General features: G+C 30.4%; 1 protein-coding gene across 1 annotated transcript; it reads left to right on the plus strand.

Annotated features, from left to right (window-relative positions):
* The first annotated feature begins 4,107 nt into the window (after positions 1-4,107).
* On the plus strand, positions 4,108-26,423 carry LOC129961670 (uncharacterized). The gene is made up of 5 exons (XM_056075198.1): positions 4,108-4,272; positions 14,628-14,772; positions 17,968-18,113; positions 21,022-21,166; positions 25,404-26,423. Exons 1-5 carry the CDS (start codon positions 4,143-4,145, stop codon positions 25,603-25,605), a joined length of 768 nt encoding a protein of 255 aa, XP_055931173.1. The 5' UTR covers positions 4,108-4,142; the 3' UTR covers positions 25,606-26,423.
* The last annotated feature ends 173 nt before the right edge of the window (positions 26,424-26,596 follow it).

Consider the following 26,596-nt stretch of genomic DNA (forward strand, 5'->3'; position numbering starts at 1 on the left):
TTAACATAACAACATAACGTTATGTTATCATTGTCAACATTTGTTATGTTAACATAGTTAACACCAATTTTTGATACAGAACAACCATTTTAGTGTTTTTTAGTAAAAAGATCCCAGAACAAATTTCATCTACCTTTGTTTCATTTTTTTAGCTATCAACTTTACATACATTTGAATACACTGACAGATAAATAGTCTGATGAAGCAGGCAGAAAACTTTAAACGAATCTACACTTTAGCTACTAAACATCTATTATAAATTTAATCTATCTGGTTTTCCATTTTGTAATTGTCATGCTTACTTGTATTTGGACAGACAAAAAAATCTCCTGTAAATGGATTAATAGAAATCAACAAATTTGATATAAAGAAGACTTTCTAAATATCAACTGTCTAGCTTGAAGCGAATTTAACTTATCGTTTTCACAGAGCGGTAGACAAATATAATTCCAAAAATGTGTTTTTCGAACTCAGAGAGGTCTGAAATTTGACGGTACGTCAAAATCATTTGGTCGAAATTTTTATTTGTTAATTTATTAAGTCAACTTGCAGCTAAGATTATCTTCAGAATCGAGCAATAGTGAAAAGTTTTTAAAGTGCGTTCATTTTTAAGCACCGCTGTTTTTTCCTGGGATATAAAAATGTAGACAGAAAATAAGGAAAACACATAGCATAATGGCATAAAGCTAGCATGTTTTAAGATAGCATGAATTATATATCAAAAATTAAAATTTAAAAATATTTTTCTGATAAAGTCATTAAGACCAAATTACACAAAATATTTCATTGAAAATTTTAGCAAACATTTATCCCTGCTAATCAGCTGGTCGCCAAAGGCGGCCAGTTCGATAATAGAAAGGATTGTGTTATAAAGGATTGATAAACGAATAGCATTTACAGAAAATAATATTTAGAACATTTAAAAACATGTTCGCCTATTTCATAAAATATGATGACAGTAGATAAACACAAATTTATAGATGTTTATGTAATTACAATGATTTTTGAAGCCCTGTCAAAAAAAAAATTTCCTGATAATTATTTCATACTTGTTGTGGATACATTAAATTCGCAAGCTTATGTTTTAGTTGGGAAGAGCGATGAAGAGCATCGAATGAATTTCATTGCCTTTAATGTTTCTTTCGTGGGACAAAATGTAGGATTTATGGAATACAAATTCACAATAGGGAAATTTAATAACAATATATGAAGCTGATATTGCTTCAAGCGACAAAACTCTAATTCGAACACTTATTTAAATCTCCAAATTTTTGCTTTTGATACTATGTCCTACTTGTCGTTATCGTATATATCCTGCTCGATACGACTTGTAATATTATTATACAATGCAAATGAATTGTTATACTATTGAGAATTTGTATTTAATGAATCTCTTTGTACACTTTATCAGTTATACACTTTTCTTTTATTTAATTCGATAAAAAAAGGTCCTATTGGGTTTCCTCTTCTCGTTTCCAACTCTAATCTCTTTAACAAAAATGACTTCCTTTTGTGTGCTTAATTTTCCTTAAAATTTGTTCTTTGAATTTAAAATCACGTTATACATATTTTTACAGTCTGTATTTACTTAGAATTCATTTAAATTATTATGAGTTTCAACAACTTAAATGTCCGTGAAAGTTTATAAGAGCTTCTAAGTATTATAACAATTTGTCCAATAGTCTTATCATTTTTAACAAAAACAGAAATTTTATTTAGAATGCATGAAAGACAAAACAAAACTGAAGGCATAAGAATGCTATCCTATGTGGGAAAAATTATCACAATCTTATATTGCAAAATCCTCAGTTTTATCCATATTAAAAAATAGGGGTGGGTTTTCGAGTAAACAGACCCCTAGGGCCACTAGACTGAGAAGGGGGGGGGGCGATTAAAAACTTTATTTTATTAATTGCCAAACAAATGTTTCTAAAAAAATATAAATTTAATGAATTATAAAATATTAGGATAATATTAACGTTTCGTAATTGGAGGTCCCATTACTTTCATTTAATTATTAGAATATTTATAAAATCTAACATCTGTTTCGATAATATTATGCACAAATATGAATACCGATAACACTTTACTTTCACCTCTCACAACAGATAAATAAAAAAAAAATACATATTCACAAATTTAATAAAATAAAAAATGTTATCCTAAGATTATGATTATTAATCATTAACATGTGCTGTAATGTGAAATTAAATTGACCATATTATTTAAAGTGAAGTCTTACAATGTGCAGTCTAAGGCCATAAATTATCTAAATCTGCTATTGTTATAGAATAAAACCATCATAGAACTGTTTATGAAACAAGCAAAATGACAGTTGCATTTTGGCGCCTATACTTAAGGGAATTCGAGGTCGCGATTTTTTTTTTTTTGCGTTATTTTCAAAGTTATTTAATTCTATGATTTCCTTTAATTTACTAGACCGTTTACTTAAATTATTCAAATTAAAATCAAGTATTGTTTAAATTTTAATATATTATTTTTAAGATTTTTTTTTCTTCCTTGGTTTTAAATCAACTTATTAACTGCTTTTAGTTGGCTAGTTGAGTTATAAATCTACAGCCCAGTCAAGCTTTTTCTGCTTTCTTTAAATAAAGCAGAGTCAGTGGTCCCCCCCAAAATTTTCTCGCATACTTTCTAATAAAGGTGTTATCGCAGAGAACGCCTTGCATGGCATTGGTATACAGTATTTCCAAAATATTAATCTTTGATGAGAATTGAGCCGATTGAAATAAACATTTGACACAAAACTGCTCTTGTAGTCACAAAATCACATACTAGATTTAATATTTTTAAGTCACTGCGTCTTTGAGTTATCGCTTTTACATGTTTTTAAAAGTACAGACGGTCCATCTCTTATTGGATTTGGTACAAAATTTCATGGGTATATATGATATAGATGTTAATTTGGTGCATCGTATTTATCTATCTCTTGACTCACAAGACTGATGGTATATTAATAATGAGAATTAGACGAAATAAATTAAGTCGAATTCAATACAATCATATCTATTATAATTTCTCTGCGATCTGTTCTCAAATTAATGTTTTCTCCTTCTGGACAAATCATTCGTCTGTGAAAAGTTGAACATCATCTTCAGAGACAAGCTGATGAACATACACTCACGCACACACACATACACGCACCCCCTCCCCAACACACACACTTTAATTCCTGCAGTATTGAAATGTTTTTATTCAAGGATTTTATGACTTTTAATATTCGTTCTCCCTTCCTGTATAAAGAGAACTTTCTGGCCCTAAAAATTAGAAAATAAATAAGAAGTGAAATCTTCCTATTAAATTAATATTTTAGAGTTTGTAAAACAAAGGCGTTTCCATTCAGTTTATCGTACTTTTCTCGACAACTTAAAAAATTATAGAGATAAAAGTTAAGTGTTTGAATGATTTTCTAATCATTCTTTTGGTAATGAAAATATATTGATATAAATTGTTTCGGTAAGCTGTATATTTTATTAATTTGAACGCCAATTTAACTTTTAAATCTTATGTTCAACTTGTAAAAAAGAAAGGAAAAAACGCCCAATCAGCCGGAAGGCAAGTAATTAAAATAAAGATGATGTGCTGTTGTGTAAATCACGTGATTGTGACATCACATGAAATAACTACTTTTATTTTGTAAAAGTGCGAAAAATTTTTTTTTCATTTCGCATTTCAAGTACTAAGAGAATAAATAAACAACCAAAGAACAAATTAAGAAATTAATTATAAAATGCAAAGAAAAAATAAATCTAGCCGGAAATTAAATGGGTATTTGACATATCACTCAAAAAGTGATCAAATATTTTTTTTTAAATCATAAATTTGTTTAGTCACAAGTTAAAACCTTACATAACATCGTGACCATATCTTTATTAACCAACATTTCATAACAGTTAAAGTTAATACGCTGCAATTAATTAATTGCCGCGAATTTTACGGCTCACAATCAGCGGCGTAACTAGCGCTTAAATCTGCTACTCATTTATCATTGTCTCACGCTTTACTTTTGACGCGTAAGAGGATGCACCAGTTAGGCAAATTGTACACGAATAAATCCGAACAAGTCATGGAAGCTATCAGTGTCCTTCCTGTCTTCTTTAAACAGGACGCCGATAAATTGAATGAAGAGGGATGACCAGCAGCGGTTTCGCTCTGGTTTTTTTCATTCTCTGCTTCTCACATCAACAGAGCACGTTCCAAACTACACGATGGCTTTAGTGTCGCTTCCCGGGTTCATTGTTTTCGTTGCAGGTGAGTATGGAGTTTTCGGTTGATGTAATGTATCCAAAAATACATTTCTGCCATTTGCTGCTTAAATGAACGATAGCTTTGAAAATATTAAGCAAACATTAATTTTGTTTCTATTAAGGGATAATATTTATCAACTGGATCCTATCTGCATATTGCATGATGCAAAGATAAATAAATTAATTATAAAACTAGTCTCCTTTGGTGACCAGCTTGTTCGCCTAGATTATTGACTTTTTAGACTGTTAAATTATTAATATATATATAGTTTAAGAGATATATTAATATAATATATTATATATATATATAATATATAGTATATTAATATAATATAGGAGGTATTTCTTTAAAAAAACATTTCATCTTATAATTTGATATGACTAAAACACATGAATTCAATTAAAACAATTTACTGTAATTTATTAAGTGTATAGATTACGAAATAAAAATACTACTATGGATTTAATGTTAGGCAAAAGCACATGTTTGAATTCCATTACAGCATTTAAAAATATTGTTTCAGATAATAAATCAAATTGAATTAAAAACATTATTAAGGTTAAATGGAAAATTGTTCGAAAATGAAATTTACATTATTAAAATGATTTCTTCTTGTATCTTAAGAAAATACAAAAATCTTTTTTATAAGACAATTGTTTTGGAAGGCTAGACTTAAGATTAATGTACGGCTCCAAAATTGAAAAAAATTGAAACGATTTTTCGCGAAATATAATCGTGACAATTTTTTATTGTAACTTTAAAAACCATTTGTTGGCATTCTTGGTATACACCCAGGATTGCAGACTTTTAGAGAGTTTTTTGACGATTGGCAGGATTTTGACATCTTGGCGAGAAACCACAAATTAATCTTAAATCTTATCGTGATTACTTATGTGAAATGTTTAAACCTATTTTTGCACTTAATAGAACTTTTTGTTTGATTCCTTTTATATCATCTTTCCTCTTATTGAATGTCTTCTTTGGTGGTATGACGGAATATCTCCAGAGCATTTCTAATAATATTTTGCAGCTCCATTAATTAGCCGAGTAAAGAAGCATTTGATTCAACAAATCAAAAGGCCGTTGTGGCTGAGTGGTAAGGTTTCAGATTCGCAATCGCTGGGTTTCAGGTTCAAGACCCGATTCCACCGAAGAACCATTGTGTAAGCGGGTCTGGTGCACATTAAACCATCCGAGTCAAACATCCTCCTGCCGGTGTGGTGTGGAGAGGAGAGTGCAGTTCAGGTGTTGTCCTCGTCATTTGACCGCGGTTTCAAATTACGTTGGCCGTCCCGTAATAACCCTAGTGTAGCTTTAAAACAGGACATTAATATAACTAAACTAAATCAGAATGTTTAATGAATGAAGAAATGAAATTCATATGATGTTCAGTTTATATTTGACTGTTGCCATTCTACAATTAGTAATAAGCTCGATTTCTGTGCTATGTACGTTAGAGTTATATATATAGATGTTAAATGTACGTCGCTAGATTTGTAGTTAACAAGTTTGATGAGTAATTAATCCTCATAAACTAAGAAAAAAGTTTTCAAAATTTTGATTAGATTTTTAATTAAAGATTTATTGGTTTATTAAATACTTTTTCTTTAATAATTTAGGAGTATAAAAATTATTTTTGCTTCACCTAAATATCTCAAAAATTGGATTTTCAACTATACCAATTTTATTTCTACATAATAGTGTTCTCTAATTTTTTTCTCTAATCTAATTAGTTATATATCTAATCTAATATTTAAAAATATATTTAAGTAAATTTTACAACTGCATAGATATAAGCAACTGCAATTTTTCGACTGCATTGATATAAGCAACTGCAATTTTTCGACTGCATTGATATAAGCAACTGTAATTTTTCGACTGCATTGATATAAGCAAGTTGTTCATTAAGTACATTTATTTTATGTACACGTTATCGTCGCTATGTAATTAAAAGTGAAGTAAAAAAGTATCGTACAGATAAATGAGTGAAGCCTAAAATTTTGCTATGCTCTATGGGTAAGGCTAAAGGTTCGAATCCCTCCAATTTTTTTTCTCCAATGGAAATTTTCTCCAAAACTGATCATGGAAAAGTATTTTTAAAGGATCCTTTTTTTGTTAAATTTTCCTTATAATAAAAGTATCAGATATAAAATTTTGCCTTATTAGAGAAAGTATCTCTACAAATAAACAAATGTATGCTTTCAAGTTTCCATATCCGGTACAAATCTACTTTGGGAATTGCAAATGAGCACAACGGAGTGACTGTTTAAAAATTTAGTTAGTTAAAAATTAAGCTAACATTTGGCATTTGGTGGTAATTAGAGACATTGTTAAACGAAAAATATTTTAGTAAAATCTTAAACAATTTTTTTTATGATACTAAATACATTGTAGGCTGTTTTTTAATTTTAATAATTTTTAAAACAATTTTATGCATTATCTATGTCAATAATTTCCATGTTCGCGATGAAATTTAAATTTTTTTCATTGTTTCCTATCACTTGTTCTTTTTCCAATGTTGAAAACTAAAGTAGGGTAAATCTGTTTGTTTTTCTATATTTTTTGGATGTCATAATGAATATTTACTTTCTTATTTTGTTTCATCACATTTTTTCGAGGAATATATTAACCCTTTCTAGGGCCGTGGGAAATATGCTTCCCACCAAATTCATCAATCTTTATATGGGATTATGTAGGTTAGCAAATGTTCTCACAAATTTTTCAATAAGACAGAAGCTTAGATGCTTCAACTCCTTATTTCACAGAAAATGGCGTGCCTTGATTTTTACTTAATTTTTAATTAACAAAAATGATTAATAAATTAAATTAAATTTATCTAATAAGCTAAATGAATCCCTTTTCTTAAGGCAAACTCAATCCTAAAAATATTTTAACGTACCATGAGCAGGAAAAATTGGCCTTTTAAAGGGTTAACATAGCTCTAGAAGATATTAATTAATATTTCCGACAGTCTGTAAAATTATTACTGTTCTTTAAATTTTATCAGCATGTTTTAATTAAATTAAAGTACTACTACACAATTAATAACGCGCTAGATAAATTTAATGTTACAATAAAACCACACTTACTTAAGGAATAAAAAATTGAGATTAGTATACTGTGTAAGACAGAAATCAATTTACACTTTAAACGGAACACTCTTTAAATGTCTGCTACAATTTGAAAATTCGAAACACTTACAAAGTAAAATCTTTCTTATCTTATTTAAAGTCTTTCTTGAGGAAACCAGCCCATTTGTTTCAACTTATTCAACAACAATTTGATAAATATAAAAATACTAATGCAGAAATTTCTAAGATTAATAATTACTTACTCTGCATTAGTCAGAGAATCTGCTAAAAACTGTATGGACAAGTTTGAATCAGTCCAAAATATTATACTTAGGAAAATATTCCATATGCTCCTATATGTAAGAAATGGAACTGTAGAAAAGCTTTGACAATTTCGATAGCCTTAGACTGTTAAAATGCTAGCAAAATTCTTTTTAAATGACCTTAAAATAAAGTTAACATTCCCATTAACAATTTGCAATAAAACCCCCAATTTACAATACAAATTTCGCTGTTTATACCGGCATTACCGATGCGTTGAGATTCGACTTCACGTATGATATAACTTTTAAATAAAATGATTCAACAGTTACAAAGACAAGTATTTCTGTTATATAGCCAACCTGGGTCAATCAATGGCAGAAGAAAAGTTGTAATTGCATTATCTTGTTCCAATTCGTCAATTTAAAATATGAGACGTAAAAAATGATTATTTATCAGATTAACGGCTGCAAATTGTTTCTGCTGTATAACTGTCCACCTATACAAACGAAGGCTTTGCTAATTATGTTCGAGATTTTATTTGATTCGGGTAAAAGAGACTGAATATTTTCCAATACAAATATTCGACTTTTGGCTTTAGAAGTTCGTAAGTTGAAGTTCCGTCATAAAAATTAAACCATCTGGTGTGGTATTATGAACTGTACAATTGTCCACCTACGTTTCTGCTGCACAACTGTCCACCTATACAAACGAGTACCTTTCTTATTACGTTTGAGACTTTGTTTGATTCGGCCAAAAAAGACTGACAGCCATCAGAATATTTTCCAACGAGAATATTCGATTTTGGACGTTGGAAGTTCGTAAGTTGAAGTTCCGTCATAAAAATTAAACTATCTAATGTGGTATTGTAAACTATCTAGCTTCCGAAACTGGAAGATGTTCATAGATAGTGTAGCGCCGGCTTTACTCTTACGAATCACAACTCGAATGAGGAGATTAGAAGATAACAATAAAATTGAAGAAAGAATAGTGAAAACAGTAAGTTTATCAGACAGTTATCTAATTAATCAATATAGACATAATATAGTTAGGTCTTTGGGCCCGAAGTACAAAAAATTTATGTTGAGCGAAAAAAAAAAAAAAAACTACAGTGGTTGAAAAAAATTATATGTCCCAATTAAAATAAATTGTAATGTAAAATACGAAAACTTTAAATATGTTAATGGCTTTAATACAGTAGAATACAATGAAAATTCAATTGTTTGAATTTGTATCAATCGAGTTCTATGTTCATCGAGTCAATACCTGAAAATCAAAGCATTTTTCATTTTTTTTTATAAAGCTCACAAATTTATTCATAAAAAGGTATCAGATATGACGTGAGAATCAATTTGCCTAATAAGATGGTTTGAAAATCTCACATATACCCTGTCTATCCAGGGTGTAACGTTCAGTGCGGAACTTTCGAAACTGTCATTACCAAAAGGTGATATTTTATAACTCACAAAGTTATTTAGAGGGAAAAAAAAACAACCATAATCCCATTTTTACCTGCTTCAGTAGCAATGTGAGAAAATTTAATATGTTGTCATGAAAAATTTAAAAAAACCTGTTGTATGTTAATGTGTTGAAAAGCTTCGCTTTGTTGAGCGGAGGAACCTGTTACTTTGAGAATTCTTTTATATATAACCATTAAGAAATTGCAAAGGAAAAGCAGAAATCAGTAACATTTGGGAATCCTTTTACTAAAAATAATTAATATCTAAAAAAAATTTCATGCTCGAAATTCGATTAAAATATTAATATCTGGTAATAATTTTATAATTTCAAACGAACAATTTCGGGAAGCTGTAAAAAAAGTTATGTTTTAGAATTCATTTTCTATTAACCAAATTTTCTAAGATCACTCAAGCGATTACAATTCTATTTATCTCGGATATTCATGATTTTTATGCTTTTTAATTCACAAATTTCCCAAGATTTGAAACTGAAGTAGTGAATATTATTAATTAAACGAGGACTCTAAATTAAAACCGAAGCTCTCAGTCAAAATATGGCTAATACTGCCCATAATTAAAACAGATAAGGATTCCATTCTTCAAAATGCATATGTTTATGCATGTAATGTGAGTGACAAGTGCTGAGTTGACCTAACTTGGCCTCATTTTTCTATAGTTTGGGTTGGTTTGACTCAATGCAGTTTATTAATCAATGTAGAGGAAAAAGAAGAAAAGAAAGAAAATTTTGCAAGTACAATGAATAGAATTGCGCCATCTCTTTCACTTCTATACCATCTTCTCATATCATTTTTTAAGTTACAATAAATATTTATAATAACCTTAAAGATATTAAAATTCTTATAATTTCAATAGGACAACCTGGTACACAATGCTAAAATTCTTATAATTTTAACAGGACAACCTGGTACACAAAACATTATCAATAATACAATTGTGGCAAAGGCTTTATTTTGGAAAGAGCATGAAAGCCTGTAATCCTTAAGAAATCAGAGGAAAATTAATTTCATCTATTCATTAGTTAAAATCTACCAATCTGATCTGCTTTACCAGACTGCAGAGTAAACCGGAAAGAAAAATCAATCTTGAAAGATACATTCGCTGATATTATTTTATTATTTCGTGGAAAAGACTATTTTCAGATTAGTATATTTATTGAATATAGCCGGTTATTGAAGTACATTGACAAATACTATTAATCTTTTTCATAGAAGAATTCAGTAGTTCAATATTAATGCAAGTATAAATTATTTTTTTGTCTGGAAAGATTATTTTCATTTAGATTGTCAATAAACCATTGCCTTTTTCTTTCTACCAAGTTTCCGAATCTGAACTGAATTATTTCTCACAAAGATGCTTTTTTTTGTCATCTTCCCCTTTCATATTGATAGAAGGACAACAGCTTTCATTTCAATTTAAGTTCATTTCATTACAAGAACCTTTTAGAAATTGTAGAACAAATATATTTAATGCATGGGTCAAATGGTGATATGGCGGACATATTGTGATTTTAATAATCTCGCCTGCTCCTTATATGAAAGAAAGAAAGCGTTTATGTTTCTTTGCTTTGTTACTTGTATTGATTAAATGTAAAAGGAATTTCGTTGTTTCGAAACATGGCTAGATGTGAGATCCCACCCTTCTTCCACTGTCTAGACTCAAACCAGAAACCCTATGGCTCACAAGCCGAGACCTTGACACCAGGCCACCGCGGCCCCTCAAAATGAAGGGAGGAAGATAAATAAAATTTGGTGCACAGATTTATCGTCTAAAGTGTAGATATATATCAAATTTGAAAGAAATTTGCCAAGGAGTTGATTATTTGTCTGTCTATTTTTTTGCATGCATATAAAAGCGAAAATTCACAAAACGTATGGTAAACGAAATTTTGTTCACACGTTTCAAGTCACTTTTGTATCAAATTTTGAGCCATATTTTTCAAAAGGGATGACTGTATGTCGGTCTGTACTTTTACATGCAAATAAATGTGGTAATAAATACATGACATTTGGTATATGATCTTGTGATTTTAATTCTAGTCCTGTATTAGCATAACAAGCTGACATAATTATAAAAAACGCATTTTTACGCCCCAAAGAGGCACTCCCCCCTCACTTGCATCTCAATACTTTTGATTCTTATACAAGAACACGCATATCACAGTCTTGATATATGTGCATGTCATATATTTTTTGAAGCTTATGGCAATTTCGTTTTATATAGGAGAATGTATAAAATAATTTTTACAAAATCATAAGAGACAAAAATGTCTACATCAGCCTCTTGCAAAAAGAAGTACAAAATGGAAACAGTACAAGATAAGTGATATGCGCTGTTCATTTTTCATGCGAATTGGCATTGTGTAAATTTAAACCATTATGGTGGAATATGGACTCAATGATTAGAAGAAATATCGAATTTACTCCTAAAATATTATAGTTTAAATAAAGATTTGTAATCCTTCGAAATACATGAATGAACCGTACAGACCGAGGATGTCTAAAAGATTTATACGAAATAGATTAGTAGTGTCAGAAAAAAGTCAGTCCCCAAAGACAATAATAAATTACTCCTCCTAATATTATTTACTTTCACACTGAAATTTTCTGTAAGAAATTTTAATTCAGAATTTATACTTTTGATTTGTAAATTTATCTTAAAACCTTAAATTAAAGATTTATAACTATATTCATTATGATATTTTGAATTATTTATCCAATTCTGTTTGATGAACAAAATAACGCGCTATATAGGATTAACAAATAATAATAAATTATTGTGATATTAATTAGTTCCACCACTTTATATACTTGTAGCGGTCCAACTCTTTCAGATAGCTGTAAAAAAATAAGTGAATGAGTGAGAGGGAGGGAGAGATTATAATGGAATTATTAACTGTGCTTTGATGATATTTTTCGTTTATAATTTTAAAATTTAATAAAATTTGAAATCCCAATAATATTATGTTAAGTTTATGCATTTTATTTTTACACACACGTATTTTTCTCCTTTTGCAACTTTAATGCTCTCCGGCAATAAATTCAGAAACTAAAAATGTTATAAAAAACTATTTTTATATCATTTGCTGTATAGGCTGATTTTTTTTTGATTGTGCCAAAATTTTAAAAATTGGTTTTAATTAATAGCAATAATCACATGGACATAAAAAATACGCTTAATTTTTCTACGAAACTGAATGTTAAAATAATATTTTAAAGAAATTTAGTAATCAGAGGTGATTAAAATTTTACGCTGCTTTATTTGTTTATAGAGCAAAGATGTAAAAAATGAAATTCTAAATAAACTATATTGGAACTGTAAACTTCTTTATGAATCATCCTTCATATATATATATATATATATATATATATATATATATATATATATATATATATATATATATATATATATATATATATATATATATATATATATATATGTAATCATTATTTTATGTGAAGCAGAAGGCAGTTTTGAAGACATTGAAGTGAATGGCTTAAAGAAAATGATTAATGACCGGGTTAGTTTATTGCACCTTTACAGGCAGTAGCTACACTCAAATATTAGAAAGTAATGTGATCCCTGCTTTGCAGGATAGAAACTGCCTCTATTCAACAATATTCATGCAAGATGGAGAACCACCTCACATTGCTTATTGTGTTACACAACTGCTTCACCGAATTTTTAGTGAGGATCATATAGATAGCAGATATTTCCAAAATGCGTGGCCACCTCGTTCACCTGATTTAAATCTTGTGATTTCTGGCTGTGGGGATATTTAAAAGATCGCGTCTACAAGGACAAACCTAACTCTGTTGTTGCTTTAAAAAGCAGCACTACTGGACATGTCATAGAAATTCAGCAGGAAACATTAAGTGCTACTCTGGATCACGCTGTCTTGCGTCTACAGCATTTGATAAGATATGAAGGTTCCTATATTGAACAAATATTGTAATAATACATTATGCATTTCATATTTTCAGAAAAATTTTATAATTACAATGCATAAAATATTGTCATTAAAAAGCGCCACCTATGACAAAAGGTTGAAATGATTTTTTTATTGTGTAATTTATTTCCCCATATTGTAAATATAACATATACCAAATTTCTTCAACATACTCCAAGTAGTTTTTCTTTTCCAGTCCTTCAAACACTGCACTTTTATTATAACCACCCTGTATATCACTATATATGAAAATTACATTTTGTTAAAATTCTGTGAAAGAAAGTCAAGAGTTATCCATATAAATGGTTACCTAAAAAGGGATTTCGAAATGAAAATGCTGTAATAATGGTTACAAGCTATTCAATTTTTTAAAAAAAAGTTTGAAATTTAAAATTAAGAAAACATTTATTAATTGTGTCAAATTTTATTAGAACAATAACATTCAAAAATAATTATGAAATCAGAGCAAGAAGTTGATCTCTCTGTTATAGAGCTAGGCTGAAGTAAATAGTTTATCGTATTTTAAACAAAAATTCTAAGTTGTCAAACGCTGTATTAAAAGGGGTTTTCACAGTACCTATTTCCTTAAAGTAGGTGATTACACTGAAAAGTCTATTTTTTTACGAAAATAGGCATTATTTATTTAATAATCCCTTTTTGAGCCATTTTCTTTATAAAACTGAAGTTTGTTTCTAAGTCCATTTTTTTGAAAGTTACATATTTTTATATTTGCATTTACGTATATTTTAATGTTATTTTCACAAATTCTAACCTATGGTATTATTTTCTTATGAAAAGTATCATAAATTAAACTCTAATGCATATTTCTTTGTGCAAATTTGGTATGATAATTTCTCAGTATGTTCAGCAATCCTTGAATTAGAGAATAAGAAATCTATTTATTTAGAAATGTTCTGTGGTTGTTTTAATGCTTCACAGTGCGAAAAAATTGAAATTTTCCTATTATTTATCAGTCGAACCCAATATTTAAAGAATAAATAGAAATACAGTTTATTTTTTAGTTCAAGAACAAGGAAATATGGTTCTCGGGCTAACTGAGAAATTTTAACACTTTCAACGCTACCGACGAGATATCTCGTCTTTCAGATACTTCCAATTACAGGTTTCTGTGGGTTAAAATTTGTCTCTTATGCCAGTTTAGATAGGTTGAACTTTCTAATACATATCTGAAGAATACCTGTACTTTTCCATTAATTTTTTTTAATAAAAAATGTCAACAACCGGAAGAATTGATAATTGTCTTTTCATGGAGTTTTTATCTCGTCGATAGCATTGAGAGTGTTAAGAAATCATTTGATAAACCTCTTAACTAAAATAATTTTGCTTTATACCACTTTTTAGCCAAAAAAAAATCCATTTTTTTTTATTTTTTTAAAACTTTTGTCATTTTACTAATTTTATTTTTATTTCATAGATGTTTTTTTTTCAATCTTATTTTTATGTAAAGATTAAAAAATAATATGACTATTCTAAAGCTTTCATCAAAAAATTACACCTCTACGTTGTCACTTAAAATAAACACTGATTTTGAAGATTTCTCTAGAATTTCATTTTCTTTACAAATGTTTGAATCTTCAGTTCTTGCAACCGGAAGATCTGAGAACCTCACCGTTAATTGCTTTATGGATGTCCACGGTAATTGTGACAAACAGTTCTCCCTTATCTTTCATTCTGACAAACCTCTTTACGCATGGACTGACGAAGAACTTTCAATTTACTGCAGGTAAGTAATAAAAGAATTTTCAAATTTGTTTTATCATCGAAGTTTAATTTTATCTTAACCGCTTAATGCAGTGCAAAGGAGAGGGAGAACCAGCGTGAGTTGCCTTTCTAAAATTTGTCTAATAAAGATGAATTTGCGTTTTAGACGCAATTTTTTCTCAACCGATTGAAACAAAAATTTGACACAAAGCTGCGCTTGTTGTCAAATTTGATATATTTAAATCATTCCATTTTTGAATTATCGCTTTTACATATTTCTGAAAGTACAGACCGACAGACAGTTAATCTATAATTTTAATTTTTATCAAAATTAGGGAGGTATCTACATTATAAATGTTAAATCTGTGTCGCGAGTCTTATATCTAGCTGTCTTCGCTTTGTAGTTATCGTGTGGACTTATAATCGAACAGCCGGACAGACAGACTTACCCTGAACAGAGTTTACTCATTTACTCAAAATTTGACAGAAATCTGCAAGTTTGCTGTAAAAACCGTATACCAAATTTCAACCATCTAGCTCAAAGCGTTTTTGAGTTATCTCTCTTTGTCACAGACAGATATAATGCCAAAAATGTTATTTGAGCTCAGAGAGGAGTAAAACGTGAAGATTTTTCCGTGAAGATAGTAGAAGAAGAAGTCTTAAATTCGATTTTAGATTCAACCCTTTCAATAAATCTAATAACTTGCGCCAAGCTATCTTCTCTACCTTTTATATATATATATATATATATATATATATGTATATATATATATATATATATATATATATATATATATATATATATATATATATATATATATATATATATATATATATATATATATATATATATATATATATATATATATATATATAAGATTTATAGGGTAATTATAGAATACATATAAGGATAAGTAAGGGTAATTATAGAGTATATATAACAGTAATAAGATAATTCTTTAATTGCCATCGATAAGCCTATTTCTAAACCATTATGTATATGCATTTATAGTCAGTAAAATGTTTTAAATGATGTAACGAATTATTTTTTTACTCGCCATCCTAGGTGAACAGCTAACTGCTTGTTATATTCATAACATTGATTTAATCATTTCCATGAGTTTTGAAGAATTGCATTTTATTGTAAAAAAAAAAATACTTTTGAACATACTTTTACACAATAAGATATAGCAATATGAATGTTTCATTATGTTTATAAAGGCACAAAATAGTTATAACTGAGTTCGAGGATCTGTTCGATCTTTAATATGTGATATTTCTCGCAAAATGAATCATACAAATGATCTTCGATATCCCTATGAAATCGAAATTAGCGAAATTTGTACTGCGGTTGTGACTGGAGCATTCTGTCAAGGTTCGTTTCTTAATAAAGAACTTGCTATGAAGATGTATTGAAAGTTTAGTAAAAAATTTGGCGTCAAGCATGTTAAAACTGGTGTGGAAGTTCGGGTAGAGAAAATTTGCTTAGAGAATTGTCAACCTTGTTATCTGATTGTGGCTTAAAATTATGATGTTTGTATGATGAAAATAGCTCTAATATAGTTTCAACCCAAGTTTATCTTCAGACGGATCTATGAACGTGCATAAGACCTGAATATAAGGATTAATTATTACCTAACTGAGACTTTTTATCTTCATAATGCTTTCTTGAATTAAATATCAGGACAATATTGTTCTGATATCCAATATTTATCTCTGAAGATTTCTAGAAAAAATATTTAATTTTAATTTTTTTTTGTCATAGCAACGACTTTATTTATTGGAATTTTATTTCACATTTATATATAAGTCAGAAATTTCTATTTAGTAAGCAATTGGTGCTGACTAATCCAATAGGTATATATCATCCTAAATATTCAAGAGCCATATGTGAAAATTTTTTTTAAAAAAGATTTGAACTTCTATTTTGAAATATTGCAAAATTTCTGTTTTCATTTGTAATTGGATTTTTCTATGTTTATTTTATTTAAAAAATCAATCCTTATTGCAGCAACGATAACATGAACACACACACACTGGATTTAATATCGACACCATCGATGTTATGAATAATCTCTATAACAACGAAGATTATTTTTATAAAATATACTTAAAAATATTTTGTAAATTGCATTCCAATTAGAGAACAAATTGTATGGGTACAAAAGTGGCGTCAGTATTTTTTGGATTTTAAGTGACATAAAAATGATTTGGGGGCATTAAACGCTCCGATGTCATTGAGAAAAAAACATCAAAATTTAAAATAACTTTTAATTGAAGATGCAATTACTAAATAATTAAATTAATAAAATAATTAAATAATTAAAATAATTACTAAATAATTAAATAATTTCTTTGAAAGTGAGTATTCACAATTCAAGAAGTAACCATATGACAAACTAGGTATTTCAAGGTTTGATATGTAGAACATTTCGAACAATTTTTGCCAATATTGTCATATAATGGATGGTAAGCCGGCCTCAAAACATCATCAAACTAAAGATCCATTATTTAGTATTCTTTATTCTTTAGCTACAAATTGGAAAGTACCAATAATCGAATATGTATAATAGTTGCAAAACTTATTATGAAATGCAGAAAAGAAAGATAAATTAACATTTTTTTAAATATTAGCTTGAAATTTGTTTGGTTTACTTTTCATTAATGAAGTAAATGATATTAAGTATAAAAGTAAAGTAATGCCGAGTTTACACTCGGCCAGTTATAAGATGTCTAGTAGGCGGCGCATGCGCAGAAAGGGACTGATTTATGTTTGCCACAATTTCATAAGGTAAATTCAGGTATTCTACGCTTGACCATAAATTGCAGTTTTTCCATCCCCTAAATTTTCTTTTCACAGAAATTATCTATATTAGTTTCTTAAAATGATGGATATTTATGCAACGGAAAGTGGTAAAATAAAAAAAAAAGGGTCAACATATCTAAATTTGGAAAATTATTAAAAAAAAAACACACACTCTCGCATCAGAAAGAACAAAGAGCAAAAACTATCGGAATTAATCTTTCATAAGTGATCAACATATCGGGACATTACTTGCCATCGACAGAACAGCATTTTTCATCCTTTCCACGCATTCGCTGCCTACTGGCCGTCTTATAACTGGCCGAGTGTAAACCCGGCATAAGTATAGTAAAAGTAAGTTAAGTATAAAGTAAAGTAATAAAGATCTTAATAAAATAAAAATCCAATTTTCAGGGAGATTGCGGATAATATTGATTGCAAGCAGGAGTATTTGAAACAATGCACCAATGAAACTACCCTCTTCTTTTTTGAATCAGCAACACAAGGTATAAGGGATCTGGCTGTGGATGTCTGCAACGAAACATCAGATATGAGAGCAGGTGACAAACTTTCTTAATTGCACGTCATTTTGACTGTATAAAAATAACAAATCAGACATTAAAAGTAATAAAAAAATCAGTAATTAAATAAAATGAAATTTCGGACATTATACTTTGCAAATTATAAGATATTGGTGCATCAATTTTATTATCCGATTTAAATTGCCACTAATAATAAAGGTGCATGTGTGTCTCTACACATTACAGGATAGACCTTTACATTGTGGTGAATAGCCTATAAGCCAGTTAACAACTCTTCTACCCGAACGATCGTTTTGGTATAATGGTTTAGTTACTGGACTGCTAACCCCAAGGTCCCAGGTTCTATCCGAGCACATCACATACCGCTTCATTGGTGACCCGGACGATGAACCTTTAACCTTCGTAACAGATGTTGTGGCGCCATCTACACTCAACCAAAGTCGTCAGACTCATGTGACGCAGCAACCCAAAGCTGTCAGACACACTTGGTGCATTAGCAACCACAAACGCTCGCCATAACGCTTGGCGCTATTCAAACTGTAGGCCCATTAAAAACAACAGCTACTAATAACTTAATACATCACCACTGAACATCCATATCGTTCGTCTCACTTCCGACTGACTCACTGGAGGGAGAGTACTGTGGTGAATAGCATATAAGCCAGTTAACAACTCTTCTACCCGAACGATCGTTTTGGTATAATGGTTTACTTACTGGACTGCTAACCACAAGTCCCAGGTTCTATCCGAGCACATGACATACCGCTTCAACATCTAGAAGTAAGAAAATTTCTCACAAACATACTTTGGAAGGTAGAAATGTACAACATCTGTTTCGGAAATTTATTTAATGAAAAAATTAAATGAAATGTTATTTTTTTCGCCAAAACTTTCAAAAATACAAAATAATAATAGTAATAATAATACATCAGTTTAAAATTAAAAAAAAATACTATCTTTTTAATGATACCAATATAACAAGCCACATAATTCTTTTTGTATATATTTAATAGATTTTTAAATATATTTAAAGCAAATTTTACAACAATATATTCCCTTATCGTTAAATTCAAAAAAATTCAAATCGTTTTTATTTTTGTTAGAAATATTTTAATATGAAGTTTCCTTCTATTAATAAAGATACAGCTTATCTTCTCATTCTTTAAGAAATTGTTTGAATGAAAATTTTATTATCCTTATAAATAAAGTTTTAACTTCAGAAATAGTTGAAATTCCATTCTAAATTAAAGCTCTAAGTGAAACGACGGAAAACTAGAGAAAATACTTCCTCTTTTATTAAGCACAATGTAAAATTCTTTAAATAGTACAGAACGATTTCCATACATATAAAAGTTTGGTTGGCATTGGTTGGATCATTAAGACTAAGCTGCTTAAAATATTTAATCAAAGATTTGGTAAGAAATTAATCTAGATGAACTTGTTGATCCCAAAAGGTGGCTAATGCAAAACACACAGAATAACACAAGATGTTACAATATTTTAAAAAAATACCCTTTTCCTTTTTTTTTCTCAGAGAAATATTCATCTGAAAAAAAAAAAAAAAAAAGGTACTACGTGTCAAATGTTTTTCCATATCTGAATCTTGTACACAAAATGAAGCTGTTTGTTCTACCAATATCACTGATTCTCTAAAGCAAACTATGAAACATTAATTGAGTCATGTAAATAATAATAATAACTCGATAATAACAGTAATATAAATAATAATAATAACTTGTAGACGCTCGAAGCGTCGGAACCAGTATCAGTAAAGAGGCTGCTTTTGTGAAGTGTTTGAGAGCAGCAGTTATTAATATGTACAAAGAGTGTACTACCAAGCAGGAAACCGGATATCAACTTCAGAATTATGGTCGTTATAGGCTACTGAATGCTCGAGCTGAAAGGAGACTTGCCAGAAATTTCCACTCCAACAGAAGAGCAACAGTACCTCAAATAGCGGGGAATCTTAATGAAGGAGCAACTGCGAACGTCTCTGAACGAAATGTGCGGGGCACATTACAACGTATAGGCTTTGGGAGCCGATGACTTGTTCGAAATCCTCTGCTGTCAACCTTGAACAAGCGCAGACGTCTCCAGTTTCTAAAGGCTCATAAGGATTGGACAGTAGATGACAGGAAAAGAGTGATGATGTGTGATGAATCGCGTTTTCAATTACACCATGCAGATGGCAGGTTTTGGATATGGCGAAAACAGCACAAAAGCATGGACTCTAACTGCATTGCCACAACACTTCTAGCTGGTGGAGGCAATATTATGATTTGGGGGATGCTTTCTTGGCATTGCATGATTCTTTTGATTACTTTGGAACAGCGTCTGAATGCCAAGGGTATTTAAGTGTTCTCGCAGATCAAGTACATCCTGTTATGTTAATGGTGTACCCTGCCGGGGATGGATACTTTCAGCAAGACACTGCTCCTTGTCATACATTTGGTATTGCCATCAGATGGTTCGAAGAACATGACGCTGACTTTATCTGCCTTCGTTGACCCGCAAAATTACCAGATCTCAATACAATTGAGGATTTGTGGGATGAATCGAACAGGGCATCAGACAGCTGGATGCAGTACCACCCAATCTGAAGGCACTGGAGAGTGCAGTTCATCGTTTATGGAGTCAAATTCCTCTTTCCACTTATTAATATCTCACAAAATCTAAGCCAAGAATGCGAGCAGTATTACGGGCTAAAGATGGTCCATCACAGTATTGAAGGGGTGGTCATAATAATTTGGCCACTCAGTGTATATAAGTTTCGTCATGTTGTTCATCAGTTATTATTAATAGTAACCTATTAAACACATTGACCTTAAGATATACATTCTTGTTGTGGGAAATAAATGTATTTTAAATTTTTATTATATACTTATATTTTAATCTTAGATGTAAAACTAATCCTTAAGCCTTTTAGATTTCAGATCGCACATAGGATGTATAAAGAATGCTCTGTACGATGCAGGATGTGCGGCATCATCTAAACGGCGAAGTGAGATAGAAATGCCTGATAATTCAGAAGACATGACAAGCGGCGAAAGGAGAGTGAAACAATTATGCAGGTAATTGTAAAGATGTTACATAATTTCTCTGAAATAGAGACGAAAGGGCCATTTTTAAATCGAATATATGTAAGATTTTAAAAAAATCTCGAAAGAAGAACTTTTTTATTCTAATATAGCCTGATTTGAATAAAAGTGGAAAATAGACAAGCAATTAATAATAAAAAAATAATAAACGCTGTCTATTTTTTATAGTGTTTTTAAATGTCATCAATATTTTTTTTTAATTAAAAATTCATTTTTTTTTCAGAACAAAATTCGAAAAATTATGTGGCATTGATGTAACCACTGTAGATTAACTGAGGAATTTTAATCACATAATGAATTATTATTACTAGCCGCATTAATGGATCAGATATTCGATCACCAACTATATATTTAAAGTTTAGTGTTTTTAAAGTGTAGTGTTAAAGTTATAGTGTTTTTAAAAGCCGTAAATACTTTCTTTTATTTAAAAATTTATTTGTTCAGAACAAAATTCGAAAAATTATGTGGCATTGATGTAACCACTGTAGATTAACTGAGGAATTTTAATCATATTAGTAATTATTATTACTAGCCGCCTTAATGCATTAGTTATTCGACCACCAACTATATATTTAAAGTTTAGTGTTTTTAAAGTGTAGTGTTAAAGCTATAGTGTTTTTAAAAGCCGTAAATGCTTACTTTTTTTTCAAAATTTATTTGTTCAGAACAAAATTCGAAAAATTATGTGGCATTGATGTAACCACTGTAGATTAACTGAGGAATTTTAATCACATTCGTAATTATTATTACTAGCCGCATTAATGGATCAGATATTCGATCACCAACTATATATTTAAAGTTTAGTGTTTTTAAAGTGTAGTGTTAAAGTTATAGTGTTTTTAAAAGCCGTAAATACTTTCTTTTATTTAAAAATTTATTTCTTCAGAACAAAATTCGAAAAATTATGTGGCATTGATGTAACCACTGTAGATTAACTAAGGAATTTTAATCACATTAGTAATTATTATTACTAGCCGCCTTAATATATTAGTCATTAAACCGCCTACTATATATTTAAAATAACTGACAAAACCAAAGAATAGGTGAACATTTTCCACATCTTTCCTGTCGTTGAGACTGAGGGCGATTCCCAAGTTTTATTTAAGGAAATCTCTTGAAATAGGAAAGAAGATGATAGACAATCACTGATGCTGTATCGAGGGGCATCCATATGAAATAAAGAATTTTGAAATTCGGTTCATCGGTTGGGACTGGAGAACGTCGCAAGATTTCCCCATAGAGAAATGTATTATGAAGTGTATCAATTTCTCTTAAAATTGGAGGATAGTGAAAAGCAAATAACCCTTGATCTCATATCCAGGAAATCTCTATAAATCAGTTCAATGATTAGGGCCGACGAATTCTTTCGCAAGATTTCCTCAGAGAAAATGTACCATGAAGCGAACGGTCGGTATAGCCTGATTGATAGGGTGTTGAATTCGCATTTTTTGAGTTGAGAGTTCGAACCCCGCCGGCCGAAGACTCGCCGTGTATGTGGTGGTTCGTGTGCGTATAAAGCTGTCGTGGTCACTAAGTTGTCTATGTCGAGACGGTACCACTGTGGGTATTGGTTTAAAGGTGATCGTTCTTTGATTCAGGTCTAAATCATGCTCTGTGGATGAATGAATGAATGAGTCCACCCAGTAAAAAGTGTTGTGATGCATGAGTAGCTAAGTAGTACGCTTGGCCCTAGGTGGCGTTACTAAAATAAGAGGCGCTCTCTCGGTTTAAAATCCCTGACTTCGTCAGGGAGCTGGTTTATGTATTGTTTTTCTATCTCTCTTAAAAATGGCAGACATTTTCCCTCAAGGAATATGTATGTATATCAGGGAATGTCTTTAATACGAGATCAAAACTGGCAAAATCGGACAAATGATTGAGGCAGGCCGATTGGTTTAAATTATTATTTTAAATATATCGATAATATATAACCGAAGAACGGAACTGACCAGACAAGATTTGACTTGACCATTTTGACTGATATATTTATATAAATATTATTTGGAAATTTAATACTATCTTCTTTACGAAGTTCACTAATTATTCCTTTCAAATTGATAAAAGTTTGATCAAACAGCTATATCAAATTTTGTTTTGTTCAAGAAAGAAAGCATTTGTTATTCACAGGATTTCCTTTCGTGGTAGCTATATCGGATATTTCAATATAAAAAGTAGTTTAGATGAGTTAGAGTGATTGTAAATTTAAGCCAATGTGGCAAGAATTACTTCTGTCTATATGTAAATCATAGACTGACTACTCCGATCCGCCCGAAGGTACACAAATAAACTTCAATGACCGTATCGTCGCGATAGCAACACTACTTGGAACTGTGGGTGAGGCCTAACGGCCATCACCAGCCACAGTACAACCCTTCCCTAAGGAAGTATGTCTTGTCATTGATGGGAGGTAGCCTCATCGTATATCCTCAAGGGTGGCGAGAAACAACAACCATGCCGGAAGCTTCTCATCCTCAATTACGAGGTGCCCCTCCCTCCACCCCCGAGGGACCCGTCTATACTTAAAAGAAATTGGATAGCTTGTTCTATGAATTTAAAGGCATTTAATTAATTTTATGGTCTCATACATTATGGAACTGGGGAAAAGGTCTGAATACCTCAAATTCTCTGATTTTTATTTTTAAAGTTTGGCGTATGAGAATTTTGTACTTTGTAATGTAATAGAGAAAACCGAATATGCGTTTTGAACGACATTACTTTGATTGATTCAAATCGCAATTTGATATAGAGTTTCATTAATAATGACAAGGACATAAACAAAATTTCATTTAAATTACTGCATTTTTGAGTTCTGGTATTCACACGAACGTGAGAATACAAAGCGACAAATATGTAATCCATATGTTCGATTTAATTCCAGTTTTGATAAAAATCTCCCATTTAGATTCTAAAACTGTGAACCGAGATTTTATTTATCAAAGTCGTCGTGGTTTCGAGTTAATGTCGTATATGCGAATGTATATGCAGATAGATGATCAAGTCGTTAACGGATGCGATTAAAAAATGATACGGATATATGCACTTTAAATGTAAAATCTGTTCCATCTAGTTTAAGTTTTATAGTTATCAATTTTCACTTGTATTCGGACGAATAGTGAGGCTTACTATGAATGGATTTCGTTCAAACTTTGAAACTCTGAGAAAAATTCAAAGCAGTTAACAAATACCAACTTTCAACCGTTTACTCCAAACAATTTTTGGGTTATCGGGTTTCACTAATAGATGGACATGTGGTGGTAACTTCATAAGCCAGATAACAACCTAGGGGAAGGAGTGTACACTTCTGTCTAGTGGCTTAGTTACTCGGCTATGAACCCTAACGTTGCGAATTCGAACCTCAAACTTGCACATTGGTGACCCTCGTTCTAAAAACAACCCCATCCATCGTTCAGCTGCCGTGGCTCCATCTACCGGCAGCAACCACTCACGCCCTCCGTCGCTCGCCGTAACGCCTGGCGCGAAAAACAAGTTCGTCGCTCGCAATGAATGGCGCGATAAACTTCACCGACTCACTGGTGGGGGAATATTGTGGTGGTAACTTCATAAGCCAGATAACAACCTACGGAAAGGAGTGTACACTCATGTCTAGTGGCTTTGGCTTACTCAGCTATGAACCCTAACGTTGCGAGTTCGAACCTCAAACTTGCACAGACAGATATAACTCAAAAATGTGTTTCTCGGACTGAAGGAGATATGAAACATAGAGATTCTTCAAGATGTTAAATGAAAATTTTTTGACTATTATAATACTTTATTTTTGAATATTTCAATTATGGAAATGTTTTAAGTTAAATTATATAGTTATTAATTGGTTTAATTACATACTAATAATTATTATGTAGTCAAATATACAGTCGATAATTAGAGTGCAGAGCTATTGGAGAACAATATTTCAGAAAATATTTTTAAAAATTTTGATTAATACTTAATAGATAACTTAAAGGAATTCTATCAAATGACAAATGATTGCAGTAATTTTTTTTATCAAAAATATTCTAATATACTAATATCAGGAAGATATCTGATCTTTTTAGGGTTGATAGGAATTAAATATAGCCGATATTTCCTAATGTCAAGATAAGCCATCTAGAAGTGTAATAAACAACTTGGCAAAAAAAAAAAAAAAAAAAAAATCACAAACTGAATATTTATGTTATTTGCTAAATGCTAAATTTGTAAATTTTTTTTTCAGTCACCTGGAATTATTTCTTGAATGCATCACTACAAAAGTTGAAAGGTCTTGTGGCCGGAATGCGACGAACTTTGTTGGAGCAGCTATCAGCCGAACTTTTGATACACTACAAAGGCATTTATGTGTAGAGGGAAAATGGAACGATTTATTTATGGTCTTAGAATTTGCGAAGGAAACATTTGAAAATAACGAAATTGTGTAGGTTATTGCTACAAAAAATATTTGAATGAAAATATGTAGGTTATTGCTACAAAGACTTTAAAAAGCTTTATAGTTTCAGTATTGGTAGTATTATATTTTTTAACTCCAGATAGATCAGCTCCAGAATATTTAGTTGGTAATTTTTGTGGTGTGCTGCCCTTAAAATAGTAAGATATTAAGATTATAATGGCAATGGACAAGAGCTCAGTTCAAGCTCATGGATTATCTACGAAATAAAACACGAAGGTGAAAAATGCAATTGTGTCTCTTGTTTTTGTCCATTTAAAATAGAGAGAAGTCAAATCCCTATGGGATTTGATGGATTGGTCCATCATTCATCGAAACCAAACCGAAACAGGCTGTAAAAGATAAGACTGCCCCTACATTCTGGGCAAACTGTGTTCAGATTACATATCCATGGAGTAGACTCTGCTGAAGACTTTGAAGCAAGTAAAAAAAAAAAAAAAATATTTTAAATTTAGAATGCAAGAGAAGACAGCTTAGATTTCTTTAAAAGCGAGTTGTTTATAAAAACTTCTGAAGTGCCAGATTCTGTTTAGATCAAGATGAAGAGCAATATAGATTATTTATGACATTTATTTTACTTGTGCAAAATTGAAAAAGGAGAACTATTCCGAATTATCTAAATTGTTTATGATTATTCTCAATGTTATGTATTTTTGATAAATTTTGGATCCTTGATATGGCAGATTAGAAATTGTTTATAAAAAACTATCGATTATTTGAGGATCTTAAACTTGCTTTGTACTTGGCTCTGTGTCATGTGAATCAAAATAATAAAAGTTTTTTTTATGTTCATTTGGTGAATAGTCCATTTTAAATTGTAAAGAGTTTACTTTTTTTTTCTTTAAATGCATTTTCAATAAATGATGAATTTTTCCATAATATTAGATCTTGAATTGATTTCCAGCTAAGATCAAAATGGAATAAGACAGCAGATTTCTTTTTTTTACAAGTATATTAAATAATAG

The sequence above is a fragment of the Argiope bruennichi genome, chromosome 2, assembly GCF_947563725.1.
Source record: "Argiope bruennichi chromosome 2, qqArgBrue1.1, whole genome shotgun sequence".
Lineage (NCBI taxonomy): Eukaryota > Metazoa > Arthropoda > Arachnida > Araneae > Araneidae > Argiope > Argiope bruennichi.

Excerpts from the sequence above, each read along its gene's own strand:
- LOC129961670 (XM_056075198.1), top strand. The coding sequence starts at position 4,143 with ATGAAGAGGGATGACCAGCAGCGGTTTCGCTCTGGTTTTTTTCATTCT. Across the intron at positions 14,773-17,967 it reads GAACTTTCAATTTACTGCAG|GGAGATTGCGGATAATATTG; the intron begins GTAAGTAATAAA and ends TCCAATTTTCAG. Across the intron at positions 18,114-21,021 it reads AACATCAGATATGAGAGCAG|ATTTCAGATCGCACATAGGA; the intron begins GTGACAAACTTT and ends TAAGCCTTTTAG.